The 15,593-nt window shown below is 51.9% G+C and overlaps 1 protein-coding gene across 3 annotated transcripts in view; it reads left to right on the top strand.

Moving 5' to 3' along the window:
• Window positions 1–3,451: 3,451 nt before the first annotated feature.
• Window positions 3,452–15,593, top strand: part of Ahnak (AHNAK nucleoprotein) — an 87,482-nt gene continuing 75,340 nt past the window's right edge. For all 3 annotated transcript variants that reach the window (XM_041660908.1, XM_041660907.1, XM_041660906.1), the window contains exons 1-4: window positions 3,452–3,591; window positions 14,030–14,134; window positions 14,484–14,640; window positions 15,080–15,267. In XM_041660908.1, coding sequence (XP_041516842.1) covers window positions 14,484–14,640; window positions 15,080–15,267 — 345 coding nt within the window. In that variant the 5' untranslated portion in view covers window positions 3,452–3,591; window positions 14,030–14,134. The remainder of the gene's footprint in view (window positions 3,592–14,029; window positions 14,135–14,483; window positions 14,641–15,079; window positions 15,268–15,593) is intronic.

The raw sequence follows: 15,593 nt of genomic DNA, 5'->3' as shown, positions 1-15,593 counted from the left end.
CTCAGGGTGTGAGGAGTAAGTGAGCTAATATGGGAAGAGTCACAGACAATGGCCGCTCTGGCGGGGTGGGTTAGAGGCAGGAATTTCCACGGAAAGCTTTTGTGTGTGTGATTCTTTTGAGACTCTGTAGCCCAGGCTGGCTTGGAACTAAATAGTCCAAACAGGCCTGGAGCTCTGTGAGCCTCCTCACTCACCTTCCTGAGCATTCAGATTACAGTCATGGAACTGTCATCACACCTGTCTGGAAACTGGAAGACAAGCCCTCCTCTGGGCTAGTTAGGACATCTCAGGTCTAGTTCCAGTCCCACTATCATGATCTTTAAAGAGTGGGGTTGAGGTTATCCCGTTTCTGTTCTCATAGCCTGGGATGGGACAGGAGCCAGTTCCCAGAACTCGGCCCTGATCAGGTAGGTAATCTTGGCCTGCTTACCCCAGAATGAAGTGTCTGGACAGTGATCCCTGCCCTGCTAACGGCTCCCAAAGCCAGCCTTGCCCTCCTGCCTTCTTCCCTGTTGATAAAGAGGGTGGCCAGAACAAACAGTGGGGCAGTACAATTGGCTCAGAGCCCAGGAAGCTCTCCCTCCTGAGAAGCCAATGTAGTGTGCAGCAGGGTTGGGATAACTGATGCTCACATCCCTTCCTTTTCTTCTTTCTCTCCTGTGCCAACCTCCTTCCCCCAACCCCCTCACCCCCACCCCACCTGGAGTGCTCCTTGCAGATGCTCAGTGCCTTGGGCTTATATTGGTATCATAGCCACCTTCCCGAAAGCCCAGGGATAAAGAAATCAATTCCCTGTTGATCATGCATCAGGAAACTTGTTCTTTCAAGGAATCAGATGAAGATTTATTTCCAAGTTAAAAATCTGTTGGTAAATGATTAACTGGTGACTTTTGGGAGACAAGGCATTATGTAGCTCAGGCTGACTTTGAACCCTTTATGTAGCCAAGGTCACAGATGACCCTGACTCCCAGGAGGTTAGAACCAGACAGTCTCAGAGTGTACACCATACTAGGCAGGAGTTTACTCTTTATTGTTCTGCCTCTCTATAGTGCTTACATTTCAAGGACTAGGATGCAGCATTGTTGTGTAGTGTTCATTTTATCATGGGAGAGGTCTTGCGTTCGATTCCTAGTGCATACACACACAAAACAACAAATACCCAATAAATACCCCTAATCATTATGGAGGCTTTAATTTTTTAAAATGTCAACAGGGATTACCTGGTTTAGGGTTGCAGGGTACTTTATCTTATTCTTGGTCTATGTTTAAGAGATTAAATAAATGCTATTTATATATAGATAGGGTCTCATTATTTAGCCTAGGTTGGCCTCAAGCTCACAAAGATTTCCAGTCATTGCCTCTGGAGTGCCGGGATTAAAGGTATGCATCACCATGCCTGGCTCAATAAATGTATGAATATGAATTGAATGGAATAAAATGTCTTGATGTGGTGAACATTGGAGAGGCCAAGGCAGAATTGCTGTACACATGAGGACAACCAAACCTATATTGTGAATTCTAGACCAGCCTGGGCTATGTTATAAGACCCTGTTTCAATAAATCACAATTGAGGGCTGGCCTAGGAGATGAATCAGCCTGTTAAGTCACTTGCTACCAAGCCTGGTGACCTGTTTGATCCCAGGCCCCACGTGGTAGAAGGAGAGAACCAACTCCCACAGGTTGTCCTCTGACCTCCACATGTTCATACACACTAAATAAATAAATTAAAGAATGACTGGCTCTTGAGTTTTGTTTTTTGAGTTGTGTTTTGACCTGATCCATACAGTGTATCTCTGGTGTCCTGGGACTCACTATGTAGCGCCTAGTGAGTGCTGGGAAAGGAGAAGATTTGATTTTTTTCTTTGAAAGGTTGAGCCTATGACAGACAGTATGCTCGTGATGATATCTGGTGGGGTTGAGTCACTAGATGAGAGAGAGAGAGAGAGAGAGAGAGAGAGAGAGAGAGAGAGAAGCATGTTAGTGGCCAATTTTCTGCTTTGTCTGTCTTTACATGCCCATACCTGTCTGAATTTCTACCTACATTTCTCCCCCTTGGCGTGTCCATTATGTATGTGTCTGTTGTCTGTCATTCCCTTCTGTTGTCCCCCTCCCCCCTCCGCCTGTCCCCTGTGTGGTAACTGGACCTGGACACAGCCCCCAGGGCTGGCAGGAGACTTGACTGATATTTTTAGCCTGTAAACATGTTTGCCATTTCAGAGGACAGGGCAGGGCTGGTCTCAGCACCAGCCCACTCATGGTCTTTGAGCGAAGGCGCTCCTACCTCAGGCCAAGGTCTCAGTTCTCCAGCCTTAGGTCTCTTGGGGAGTTTGGAAAGGAAGGGAAACTAGAGTGGGCAGTTGGGTAGCCACTTGCCAGGGAGGGTAGAACTCGTGGGGAAGAAGAAAAAGGGAGGTGTGTGGGGAGGATGTAGCCAGAAGGTCCCTGCAACCCCATCATTAAACATTTAATAAAATCCACATCTAGTTAGAAGTGGCTGTGGGAAATGGCTGTAAATTGGGGAGCTGAACAATTTGCAAATGGGAATATGGGGGAGGGGCTGAGGGGTAGGAGAAAGACTGGAGAGGCAAAGGAAAAGCTGGATCTTGGGTTCCTCCAGGTTAGTGGGGCATGGTGGCTCATGCCTTGAATCCCAGGGAGGCAGAGGCAGGCGAATCTGCGAGGTTATCCTGGTCTAGTCAGTTCCAGGACAGCCAGGGCTTCATAAACTGCTGCCCTCCAAACAAAACAACAAAAACCCCAAAGGGCACGAGGACAAGTGTCTACAGAAGAGGTTGAGCAGCCCCATGTCTCGTCCAAGGGCTACAAGCCTGACTCTGGTGCAGCTGCAGCTGCTGAATAGCACCGTGGGTGCATAGGTGACCCCATTCCTGGGGGTTGAAATCTGAGTTTGAGAGTCAGCATATTTTGTAGGAGCTTTGAGACAGTCTGAAGGCGAGAAATGGGCGCGGCTGCAAGAAACTTGGGAACCAAGACGGGAGGCTTGGGCCTGGGACTGAAGTGTCTAAGCTTGAGAGAAAGCTCAAAGGTCTGTGTTGAGGCTGGAGGTCGAGGCTGAATCATCTGAGCTTCTTGGCTCTTCCTGCAGAATGGGTTGACGCTGGATTCCAACTGTGAGGGTTGGAGTGAGTCCCTGCTCCTGTGTGCTTCCAGGAATTTCTTGCCGGTGGAGACACACACTGCTCAAACTGGGGTGGGAAGATCCCGACCCGGGACAGGAGCAATAAATGGGATAGGGGAAGGAAAAAGGCGATGCCTCTTCGTCCCTCGCCAGTCTCCCCTCACCAGCCCACTCCCGGGTGGCTTCAGCATTGGTCTCGCTCTCGGGTCCCAGCCCTGCTTGGGCCCCGCCCGGCCCCGCCCTCTCCCCACAGCTCGGGGCAGACCCGCCCGAGTTACAAGAGCCGCCTCCGCGCGCGGGGGCCCGGCCACTTGGAGCAGCTCTGCCGCGGGGACTGCACTGTCCGCCCTGCCAGACCCGCCCCGACTGGGGCTCGCCGTCACCAGCAGTCACAGCACTGCGACCTCGGGCCCTACGTCGGCTATGGCTGCGTCCTGGGACTAAGTCCGCAGGTAGGGAAGCGAAACGCCGGCTGGTGCGGTCTGGGACTAGGACACCGGTGGCCAGGGAAAGAGGGACTCGGGCGAGGTGCATTTGCGGTAGTGTCACTTGAGGGTTCCAACAGTTCAGAGCAAACCTGGCCGCCTGTGACTGCCCGGACAGGCGACGGGTCACACTTCGGGAGTGGAATATTCTCCCTGGAGTTGGGGCACAAGTCGGGCTAAGTTAGAAAATCGCTTTGATAGATGCTTTGCTGCGCTTTATATTTCTCCCGCGGGTGGACTGTCGTCCCAACTGCACTGCAGGGCGCAGCGTTCCTGGCCTGGTGGCCCCTGTCCCACCCCTCCACTTTGGGGCGGTGGCTCAAAGCGCTGCTGAGTTCCTATTCCATGTTTACTGGAAAAGTTTTCCGAGATCCCCGTGGCAATTCTCCCGCCCCTACGGCGCCCCGACACCGCGTGTCCCTCTGCTGTCTTTCGTGGCTCTCCACACCTCGGCCCCCAACTTCGCGTCTGGAGTCCCCCTCAGCCCCACCCTGCTCTGTACCATCAGCCTCTCCCTTTCTGGTTCCTAGCGGCGCCTTCGGCAGCTGCCCCGCCCTAGTCTTGCCCCTCCGTGTTCCCAGATCCTGAAGACTCCCTTCTTCCTCCTGGGCGTTGGAGCCTGGAAGTTTGCAGCACGCCTCCCTGCGGGATGGGTGGGAGTGGGGGTGGGGGACATAATTAGGGAGATTCCTGCGCTGGGGTGGGCGGGGAGGGGGGCTGTGCAAGCGACTCAGTCCCCAGAACCTCCCTTGCTCCTTCTAGAGGCGGTGCTTTCTCCCTACCCCACCCCACTCCCAAACTCGTCCGGGCGGGATGGCCCCCGCCCCAGCGCCTGGCTGGACGCCAGCAGCCTGAGGAATGTAGTGGTTGGAGCCGGTGACTAATTCAAACCAGAATTCGGGGGGGGGGGGGAGTGGTGAGGGGCAAAGGGGAGGGGGAAAGGGGCAGTGAGTAGGCGGTGGGGGCCGGAGCGCTGGGCGTAGGTGAAGGACTTCACTGCTCACTCTGGAACCCTCCACTTTTGCAGTTCCAGCGGAGAGGGCGGGGGGCGAAAGCCTGCTGTGGAGTTGGAAAGCAGCGTGCTTAGGGTGTGTGCAGAGAGCTGTGTTATGTAAGGCTTTCCCATGCAGGGAGGGGATGTGCAGTGTGCAAGGGCCTGGGCTCCTCTGGCCGAGAGTCCCCTTGCAGTGTCAGGGCGGGGTTGGTGGGGATGCAGAATCTTGGTGGTGCTGGGCTGGCAGCAGGTTTAGCTGTTCTTGGTGGTGAGCATTGGAAGACTTTTGGCGGGGACCCGGGGATATCCCACAACTCAAACTGTGCCCTGACAACGTAGTGTTACCGATGTGTGTGTGTATTGTACGTGCTTGCCTGCACACTCTGTCACTTCTGCACAATGTGAGCACAGACTATTGTGCAAATGGTGCCTGCGTTGGCACCCTGGTTTGGCAGGGTGTGGTCCTGGCCTGTCTCCGAGGCCACGAGGTGCTCCTGGGGTGCTTGTATTCTTAATGTTCCTGTTCTGGGGAGGGGATTTGTAGAAAAGCTTCCCCAGGTAGTTGGGGTCCTTGGAGAGTGACCCGGAATTCCCAGGAAGAAAAGAGCTCAGAGGTCTACTTCTGCCCCCGGAACACTGCTGGGCTCCCAATAAGTAGTTTTGAAACAGTCTCCCATTAAAATTTAACCTCAATGGCAGGGACCATCTCCACTGCACTCCTTTTCTCACAGAATCTAGCGATTCAGCTGGGTGTTGTCCTTATAGGTGTGTGTGTGTGTGTGTGTGTGTGTGTGCGTGTGTGTGCACACGCGTGCGCGTGTGTGGTGCGGACAGGAAGATGCCTTGGGAAACATTTAAGGGTCTCCACCTATACTGAGAATAGTTTAGGTGAGTAGAACTGCTTTGGTGTGTCCCATGAGGGAAGTCCCTGAGGCAGGGTAGTCCTCTTTTCCTAAGCTGAATGAACCATTGGCTTCCTTCTCTCACCTTGAGAAACTATGGGCTAGGTATGCATCTGGGATGTCGAGTGTGCAGACGGTGAGGTAAAAGGGAACCCCTCATTTAAGGGCACTTCCTTGCTCCGAGCTGAGATACGGGGCAAGGGAGTGTGAGAAAGGAACTGGAAGCATGGGGGTTGATCTAGTAAAGGGCCCTGGGTGCTGATAGGGATGACATCTGGAAGATATCTGAACCCCTTTCTGAGTCTCTTGCCCCTAAGAGAAGCAAGACATTCAGGAAGCTGCGTGAGTCATTGGAGGCTTAGTGCTGGTAATATGGAGGTCAGCAGCAATGCAAAGGGCTGAGGAGAAGCCAGGCATGGTCCAGGAAAGGACAGGAGAGATTGAACCAAGGAGCTCTGTGGAAGAAGAGTAGCATTAGTCTGGGCAGGGAATGAGCTGTGGAGCCCCAGGTCATTTCAGATGCAGGGAGGCTCTGCTTAGAGGTTCAGAGCGCCACTACTCCTGACTCCTCTGCTCCACTTGGAACTGTCTGGCAGGTTCTGGCCGAACACAGCACTCCGAGCCTGAGGAGCTGGTTTGAGGAGTTGGGGTAAAGCTGTGGGGGTGGAGGAGTGTGTGGGGCATTGGGGTGTGGTCACTGCCTTTTTCAGAACTTGGGAACTGCCTGGAGACAGACAAGAGAGGCAGACTGGGAGAGCTAGTCTGACTTCTGAAGGGCTCTTTGCCTGGACGCCCCCAAGATTGCCTCCTTGGGGCTGGCCTGACCATGTGCTTATAGTCACTCAGCCTACAGGAAGGGAGGTGGCTGTCAATTTACAGTGTGCATTTCAGGCCGCAGCAGCGGTGAGTGCCTAGGGCTTTCTGCTCTCTTTGCCCCCTTCAGGCGTCAGCCAGGCTCTCAGGAGCTTGCAGTTCCCTGGATTTGACCACCGGCTGCTTTCCAAAGTCTTCCGGACCACAGCATCACCCATACCTGAGTTTGTCAAAAAAGTGTCAGCATGGGGCGTGGTACTACAGACTGTTTCTGTGAGATGTCTGTGTGCGCTTTGATGAAGCTCCCCTTTTTCTCTCTGGGCCCCAGTTCTCATTGGGGCTAAGGCTCAAATAATTGGTCTTGTGTGGGTCACTGTTTGCATTGCAACGGGGGTCATGGTTCCACTGTGGTCTCGAGTCTCTGTGTTTGTGTTACTGCCCCCGAGAAGATGGCCTGTTGGCTGTTCATGGGGCACTCATACTGTGCTAGGCCTGGGTGTGTCACCTCTGTCTGCCTGGGACTCGCAGGGCAGACACAATGGCTGCTCTGGAGTGGAAGCTCCTTGTCTGTGTGCAGAGACTGCAGTTAAGGAACGAAGTAAGCTCCTTTGTCCTGTGTGGACCCAGGCCTTGAAGTTTGTGTCCCGAGGCCTTCAAGAAGGATAGGGCAGCCTTGGGAGTAGAGTCCCCACAGATGGTGGTTGAGCAGCAATGCATTGCACACAGCCTGTCAGGGAGCGGCATCCTGCCTGGTCCCTGGGGGCTGGAACGGAGGTTCTGGGGGAAGGGGAAGTGCCTGGAGCTGATCCTGGCTACGTGTCCTGGCTCTCGGCTGTGTGTGTGTGTGTGTGTGTGTGTGTGTGTGTGTGTGTGTGTGTGTGTAGCCACCGCCTTTTGAAGACCTGGCCCTGAGTCGTTCACTACTTGGCCTGACCACTGGGGGGCGAACATGCAGCACCTCTCAGAGAGCTGGGTGGGGCCCAGGGTATATTCTAAAAACTAATCTACCCCCCCCAGGCAACTCAAGATACTTATCCCCTTGGCTCCTCAACTGTAGGACATTGCCCTCAGAGTTAGTGTCTTAATCCCAGCCGCTCTGGCAAAGGCCAAATCTTCCTTGACATTGTTGCCAGATAAGGAACTTCCACCTGGATACTGTGTTGCTGTCCCCAGTCTCTGGCACTGGGAGAGGTGGAGAGTCCCCTCCTGGTCTCCTGGATAGGGGAAGGAGAGGGACTATCCCTGCTGGAAGTGAGAATTTAGAGTTTCGGGCCTTGCGGCTTGTTCCAAGAGTTGGTGGTGGGAAACGTCTGTGATCGGAGTAGAGAGAAGTGGAGGTGGAGATCAGAAGCAGTCGTAGGACCGGGGCATGATGGTGCACGTCTGCCTTTTAATCCCAGCGCTCACGAGGCAGAGGTAGGCAGGTCTCTGTGAGGCCAGCCTGGGCTACAAAGAGAGTGCCAGGACAGCTAGGGTCGGTACACAGAGAAACCCTGTCTCAAAAAACAAACACAAACAATAGAAAAGAAGGAGGAGGAGGAGGAGGAAGAAGAAGCAGCAGCAATCATGGGACTGGTTATGACCACTTTAGAGGTCAATGTGCAAAAAGCCCCAGCATGATGGGGAAAAGGAGGTTAGAGTGGGGAGGCTATGGTAGGAGCTGTGGGCTGGATCAGCACCACTTTCCTCCTGTGGTAGGTAGCATGGCCTAGCCTTGGCAGGTGCACACACAGAAAGGGAGGTGCACACCCAGGGACCCAGCTTTACTAGGAGAACAGGTGACAGGTATCTGCTGAGAGCCACGAAATCTGACCACCGAGGACTGCCTGAGCTGGGAAGGGTGAATGATGAGGCTGACGAGGGTCTCTGCTCTGCATATGTGTGTGTCCCCTTAGGTGTTTCTCTGAAGATCCTTCCAAGATCCAGGTCGCTGGGTCTTGTTGGTTTAGTTCTCTTTGATTGTTTTCTCCGGAAAGTTGATGGTGCCCCCGTTGTGTCTAGCTAAGTAGCCTTGTTTGTCTGAACTTAGATATTCCTGCCTAAGCCTCCTGAGGATTATAGGTGGCATGGGACACAAGGTCCATCCCTGTAAAGTTTTTTTTATGTTGGTTTATTTTGGCAGGTTCTCATTATGCAGGCAAGGCTGTCCTTGAACTCACTATGTAGCCCAGGACGGGTTGGAACTTGTAGTGATCCTCCTGGCTTAGTGCTTAAGTGCTGAGATTACAAGTGTGCATGCACCATTATGCCCGTCTCTGCTAAACATTTGTTTTTCTTGTTTTGTTATAAATGTATTTCTGTGTACTTAGATGTGTGTCCTCATGCTGTGGCACATGTGTAAGTGTTTGAGAACAATTCACAGGAATCAGTTCTCTTCTACTAAGTGTGTTCTGCTGATGAAGCTCAGGTTGGGAGCTAGACAGAAAAATCTCCATTTGTCTTCTACATATTAACCCAAGAGAAATCCAGAACTAGGTTCTGGGAAGTTCTGGCTTCTGGGAAGCTTGGGATTCCTGACCCCTGGGAACATAGCCTCAAAGAGACCCAGAATCAAAGGCCCCTTAAATGCTGGACGCGGGTGGGGCCATCATGAGGCTGGAGGGGCACAAGAGGGGAGGCTTTTTTCCATCTTCTGGTGGTTGCCTCTCTAGCTCCCAGTCTCCCCTGCTCCAGCATAGGCCTTGCTTCTGTGTATTTTCTTTATGGGTCTTTCTCAGAAATTTCTTTCTTTTCTTTTCTTTTTCTTTTTCTTTTTTTTTTAGTTTTTAGTTTGTTTAGCTCTGACTATTCTGGAGCTTGTTTTGTAGAATGGACTAGTCTCAAACTCACAGAGATTTGCCTGCGTCTGCCTCCCGGGGGCTGGGATTAAAGGTGTACACCCCCACCCCCGGCTCTCAGGGGTTTCTGTGTCTCATCCTGTATATATATATATATTTGTGAATTGGTCCCTCTGCTTGGGTGAAGACTGTTGGATTGGGGCCTGTCTCCATATCTCTAAAATAAGGTTGTGAATTCTTGCCCTCCAGGGTCGTTTGTCCAGGAGATGGGACCCTAAGCAGAGAAGTCAGCAGTACAGCGCATGGCATGCAGTGCTCTGCAGAAGTCTTTCTCTTAACTAGCGATGGTGGGGTTTCCTTCAGCGTGCAGCTTTCTCTTCCTCTTTGGGGAGTGTTTATGACAGGATATCATACATCTGGGTGTGTCTCCCTTCTATGACTCTCCAACCCCTTGCTTGGTTTTGAGTGTCAGGGCTTTCCCTCTGGTGGAGGTCTCTAATCCTAGCCATGAGTCATTATGTTCTTGGGGTGGGTACTGCTTGTCCCTGGCAGGTTAGTTAGGGCTTGTGGGTGCTGCAGTGCTGGAAGGTTCTGTCATTGAGGTCCCCCCAGATGCAGGTGCAGTTCCTTCTTCCACGCATATCCCCTTCTGCGTGCAGACTGTGCTAGTCAGGCCCACTGCTCTGTGCTCTTCTAGTGTAGGTCTTGTCTTCAGATCTGGTCCAATTCAGCCACTGAGACCCTAGACCTTGTCACTCAGAGTCTTTGTGTCGGTTCCTTTCACCTTGACATAGACATTGGCTCTGTGTAACTGCAGTAGCAATTGCCCCGAGCTCTCCTCTGCAGAGAGAAACGGGAAGGCCTAGTCCCCTGGTGACAAAGGGGAGAGAATGCTCTTCTGGAGGTCACCCTTGCCAGGAACTCTCTGCTTTTGGGCATCGTCTGGATCTGCTCAAGTGTGGCCCCTGTGGAAGCGGGCACAGGTAGAGCCTTGCTGCTGCATGGAATTTTGAGGTTCTGAGTTGCAGGATGGGGCGTTCTGTCATGGCATTTGGCCTGAACTGTGCCCTAGCCCCAAGTACTTTCTATTTTTTATCTAGAGCACCCTCACCGCCTCACTCCAAACAGCCTTCTGCCTCGGGGGTTCTCCACTCCAGCCCTGCTTCTCATCAGAAAGGATACCAAGGCCATCTCTTGGGCCACGGGAACGGAGCTAGCAGAGCTGAGTTACAGGGCTTTAACACTTCCCTATTAGCCTCTGTGTACCTTCCTTTCCCATATGTGAGTGGCAGCCAGTGCTGTCCTCTAGAATGTCACTGTAGGGGAATTTTTGCATATCCTTGCTGCCAGAAATGGCAGTGGTAGCCACACGTGGCTGCTAGGCACCTGTAATGTGGCTAGTGGAACTACATTTTTAACTTCAAACTGGGTGTGGCAGTACACCTTTGCAATCTCAGAACTCAGAAGGTAGAGGCAGAAGGATCAGGATGTTTAAGGTCATTCTCAGCTACACTGGAGAGATGGCTGGGGGTTGGGGGTGAGGACTATTTCAGAGACCCCAAGTTCGACACCTAGCATCCATGTTGGGCCATTGCAACCACCTGGAACTCCAGTTCCAGGGGAATTTGACACCTCTGGTCTCATGAGCACGTACACATACATATGAACATAAAAAATTAAAAATAATTTAAAATTGGGAGCAGCCTGGCATAGTAGTGCAGGCCTTTAATCTCAGCACTTGGGAGGCAAAGGCAGGCAGATCTCTGTGAGTTTGAGGACAACTTGGTCTACAAAGTGAGTTCTGGGACATGCAGAGCTACATAGTAAGAATTCATCTCCAGAAAAAAAAAAAAGGCACTGGTGACTCTAAGCTAGGCAGTGGAGGCACACATCTTTAATTCCAGCACTTGGTAGGCGGAGGCTGGCAGATCTCTGAGTTCAAGGCCGCCTGATCTACACAGTGAGTTCCAGGACAGCCAGGGCTACACAGAGAACTCCTGTCTCAAAAACAACAAAAAGAAATCGAGTTGTTTATTTATGTGTCCATGTGTGCCTGTGTGTGCCACATATGTGGAGGTGTGCAGAGAGGCTATAGGGCATAGGATCCTTGGAGCCGGACTTACTGGCTGGTGGTAGTGAGCCACCTGACAGGGCTGCTGGGAACTAACTCAGGTTCTCTGGAAGAGCAGCAAGCATTCTAAATTCACAAGGAGCCACCTCTCATCTGGTGGGGAAAATACCACTGTAGTTTAATTATCTGCCTAAAATTATTTTATTTTTGACTTCTGGAGACAGGTTCTCATGAAGCTCAGGTCACCATTAAACTCTAGATCTTCCTGCTTGCCCACTTGAGTGCTTGGATTATAGGTGTATAATCCGTTTAAATTTAAATTGCCACATGCGGCTACCATGTTAGTAGCACACATTTGTCTCCGTTCAAGCCCCAAAGGCTTGTGATGAGTGACTGAATTGTGAAGAATTCCCCCAACCTCCAAAGACCGTTTTTGGATTTCCCTGGAGGCCTGACTTAACCTAACCATGTGGGAGGAGAGGGAGGAGCATCTGGGTTTGCTACAGGTTCCACTGGTGGAGGGCAGACCAAGAGCTGGGGCCTAGAAGCAGAAAATTGGGCCATGGCCACCATGGCCTCACACCTCTCATGTGCATCCCACGTCTTCCGGGCCTAGATTTGAAGAGAAGGAAGCCCTTCCTGGCTGTGTCAGGATAACAGAGCTGTAGCATGAACCCAGTGGTTACTGTTCTCAGGGGTGGAGAACTTTTCAGAATTACTTCTCCTCTAAGTAGCCTACCGAGTGAAGCATACAGCGAGTTGGTCCTCAGCACTCTTTGCATCTAAAAGACCCTTGTCCTAGGGCTCAAGCTGGAAAAGGGGAGCTGTGGCAGGTCCTAGCCCCTCTGTTCCTTGGCGGCCTGGCCTAGGAGGCTTTGCATTGACTAGGTTTTAGGCGTGACCCTGTGCGTGTCTGGAACTGTTGCTTCAGACTGCAGTGACTCACCGTGGAAGGGGGGGTGGAGGGTGGGGCCCCCATGTGGGTGAGTGAGCTGGCTCTCTTTCTCCTCTGCTGGCTCAGCACCAGGCTGTTTAGCTGAGCAAGGGGCCCTGCACAAGGAGGAAGACAGGGAAACCTGAAGGGGTGGCTTCAGTTCTTAGGGGTCCAAGCTAGAGACTTTTGCTCTTCCTTCTTCTTAGGCTGGCTTCTCAGTGTTGGTCTGGGGCCGGGGCAGAAGGTGCCAGTTTCGAGTTGGGAAGAGTCAGTATGACTTTCCTCTTAATGTGGCCTCTTCTGCCTGCTCGGAAGGGAGGGGGTGTTTCCCTAGCTTAAGCCTGTGCCAGCGGGCCTCTCTCCCGTCTTTGCTCAGACTCTAGCCAGCACCTGTGTTGTCAAGTAGGCCCATGATAAATGCTGCATTTATGAGTTTGTTGAGTTTGAGAACAGGTGTGGTGATCTGGGGTTTATATTTGTGTTTCTATTTTATCCATGTTAGTATCTGCCTGAAACTGGACCTGCTAAGTGCCATGGGTTTCTAAGAGCCACAGTCCCATCCTAGAGGCTGATTCCAGAACCTTGGATGCCCCATTTATATTTCATTGCCCTGATAAGCCTCTTAAGATTTCTGGAACATTATGGAGCCCAGCTGGTCACACCCAGAGTCTCCTGCTTATCATTTGTGCCGGGACAGGACTCTAAGTCTTTTGAATTTCTGTATCCGGCACATGGCGTGCATTCAGTAAGTGTCTAGAGGATGCCTGAGTGACGGGAGGTAACAGCCCAATGCAGTGTACCATTAAGTGCTGGGCTGGGCTGTGTGCCCTGATTGGTATCCTTTATACTATCTAGTGCAGACTTGGGCATACAGGAGGTGCTCAGTATGCATACATTTATTGATTGGTTGACAAATTTCTGGATGTAAACAGTTTCAGGGTGGGGCTTTGGGTGAGGCTCACCACAATTTATAGAGTCCCTCATACAATTTCACAGGCATGCTTTAGATGGCTGCCAGTGCCATTTTGTGTGGGTGGCTGTAGTTGGTTCATCATTATATCTACCATCCTTCCGGGTGCCTTCCCAGGGTACCTCTGCAGCTGATAACTCATCTGGTGGCAAGGAGGAATGCCTTTACCTATGGAGTCTGGCTCAGGGCCTAGTGTGGGCAGCCAGATGGCCTTTGACTCACCATGGTCCTTGACTCACCACAGGTCTGAGTTGGGTTCAGCTTTGCTTCGGTCTTTTGGCTTTGGGAGTCTGGGAGAGTGGAATTGTCTTTTTTTAGGTCAGCTGGAAAGGGTTCCTTTTGGTCCCGAGGGCCAGGCTAGAGATGGTAAACTGAGTCACTGTCAGTGTGGTGGGGAACAGCAGCTTTGTGCTTGGAGAATGGTCTCACATTACCGAAGAGGTGAGACTCAATGTGGTATAAGGGAAAGACCCACAGAAACACAAGCTAGGGCATGGCATCGGCATTGTGTGCATTCCAGGCAAGCTGGCCTTTCAGAGTCTCAATCTCTCTGCTTGTAAGGTGGGACCAGCTATTCTAGAGAATGGTGAACTTGGGTTTGTTGTGGAACCTCCGTGGACCAGCTGCTGTCTTCTTTCAATCTGTATGGAACTCTTACCATTTCCACACTCACAGCCAAGGAAACAGGTTCAGAGAGGTCAAGTGTCCTTGGCAAGAGTCCTATAGCTAGGAGGATGCAGCCAGTGGTGGAGACCTGGTCTAGTTTCCTTTAGCTTCGTTTTCTGTGGCAACAGACCTCAGAGTCATGTAGTTGCTGGCTGTAGTAGGGACCTGACTGGAGTTTTGGCCTGGCCTGGGAAACGGCATCTCTCTATCATTTGGGTGGCAGCTCATGGAGGTTTTGAAAAGCCAAGTGTGAGCATCACGGTGAAAATTTTTCCTAGGTTGTGTGACTGAGTTTCCCAAAGAGAGAGAGACTGATAAAAGAAGAGAAGAAGGAGGGGCGGGCTCCTGGCAAGGCGTTCGCTCCTGAACAGAGTCCTGCAAAGGTCAGTAGGTGGGATGGTGCAGAGGGATGGGGGTTAGAATGGGGGACACTGGGTACTTGATGTAGCATTTGGAACTTTTCCTGGGTGGATCAAAGGGCCGGTTACCCCCTTTCTATACTCTTTATTGTGCATTGGGAGAACTTCCACAGTGGAAAAACATGATACAGATCACCCTCCTACCTGAGGAACCCCTCACTTGGCAGGTGAGCCAGGGTTGAGGGAGCAGGTGCATGGCGCTTGTTTTCCACTCTCTGGGTGTGCACAGCACCAAAGATTTCTGCCTTTCTCAGGCTTTTCTGCCCCCCGTATCTCCCGTGACCAGTGCTCTTGTGTTTTCGCCTCATCCCAGATGGAGAAGGAGGAGGAGACAACTCGGGAGCTGCTGCTGCCTAACTGGCAGGGCAGCGGCTCCCACGGACTGACCATTGCCCAGAGGGATGATGGAGTCTTTGTTCAGGAAGTGATGCAGAACTCCCCTGCGGCCCGCACTGGGGTGGTCAAAGAGGGTGAGTCTCTCCAAGATAGTGACTGGGCACTGGGGGGTGAGAGAGGTTACTAAAAGGAAGGACGGGAGGCTGGGGAGCAGGCAGAAATGCCCAAATGGCTGTGGAAGGCTTGGGTCCAACAACTTAAAGATGGTCAGTATCCAAGCCCTGTTCTTTTTTGCCTACTCTGTGTCTTGCTGGTGAATATGAGGGGAGGTAGTTATGAGGAGTCCTGGAGACCTTGTCTTCAGATCCGAGTCTTCTCCCTCACCAGCTCTGCAGCTTTGTGTAAAATAGTTGGCCTTTTGAGCCACAGTTTCCTCATCTGTACAAGGAATAGCCAATACCATGTCTGCATGGTATTCACAAAGCTAAAGGAAAGTCAGTTTTAGCGTCTGTTATGTGGTACTTTCTTGAGCCCTGCATGTCTTTTACCTAATTGTTGTACTTCCTTACTTAGGGGACCAGATTGTGGGTGCCACCATCTACTTTGACAACCTGCAGTCTGGTGAGGTGACCCAGCTGCTGAACACCATGGGGCACCACACTGTTGGCTTGAAGTTGCACCGTAAGGGGGACCGTTCCCCTGAGCCTGGACAGACCTGGACTCATGAAGTCTTCAGCTCCCGTAGCTCCGAGGTGGTGCTGGTGAGTTCCTGGTGACCCACCTTTGCTCTGAGCTTGCCATAATCCTGGTGGCCTCCTGGTCTCACTTCCTGAGCCTTCTGCTTGTGTCCTGAACCTCTGCTAATTCCATCTTCTTCTTTCATCTCTTTCTGACTTCTCTCTGCTGCTTTCTTCCTGCCTATGTTGTGGCCTGCGGCTGATTCTGTTCTTACAAGTATTGTGTTCTTTTGGTCTCTTGAGACTGTGCCATGGCTTGGGAACCAGCTCAGTGTTGGGGGCTTAGATGCCAAGGGGAAGGCCGACTGCTTTACTAGGGTTTTTGAAGCGCTTTCACTGGTGTTCAACCT

The sequence above is a fragment of the Microtus oregoni genome, unplaced genomic scaffold (genome assembly GCF_018167655.1).
Source record: "Microtus oregoni isolate MIOR12 unplaced genomic scaffold, Mior012 000012F_ref0000307, whole genome shotgun sequence".
In the NCBI taxonomy this organism is placed as follows: Eukaryota; Metazoa; Chordata; class Mammalia; order Rodentia; family Cricetidae; genus Microtus; species Microtus oregoni.
This window is presented reverse-complemented; position numbering and strand designations above follow the sequence as displayed.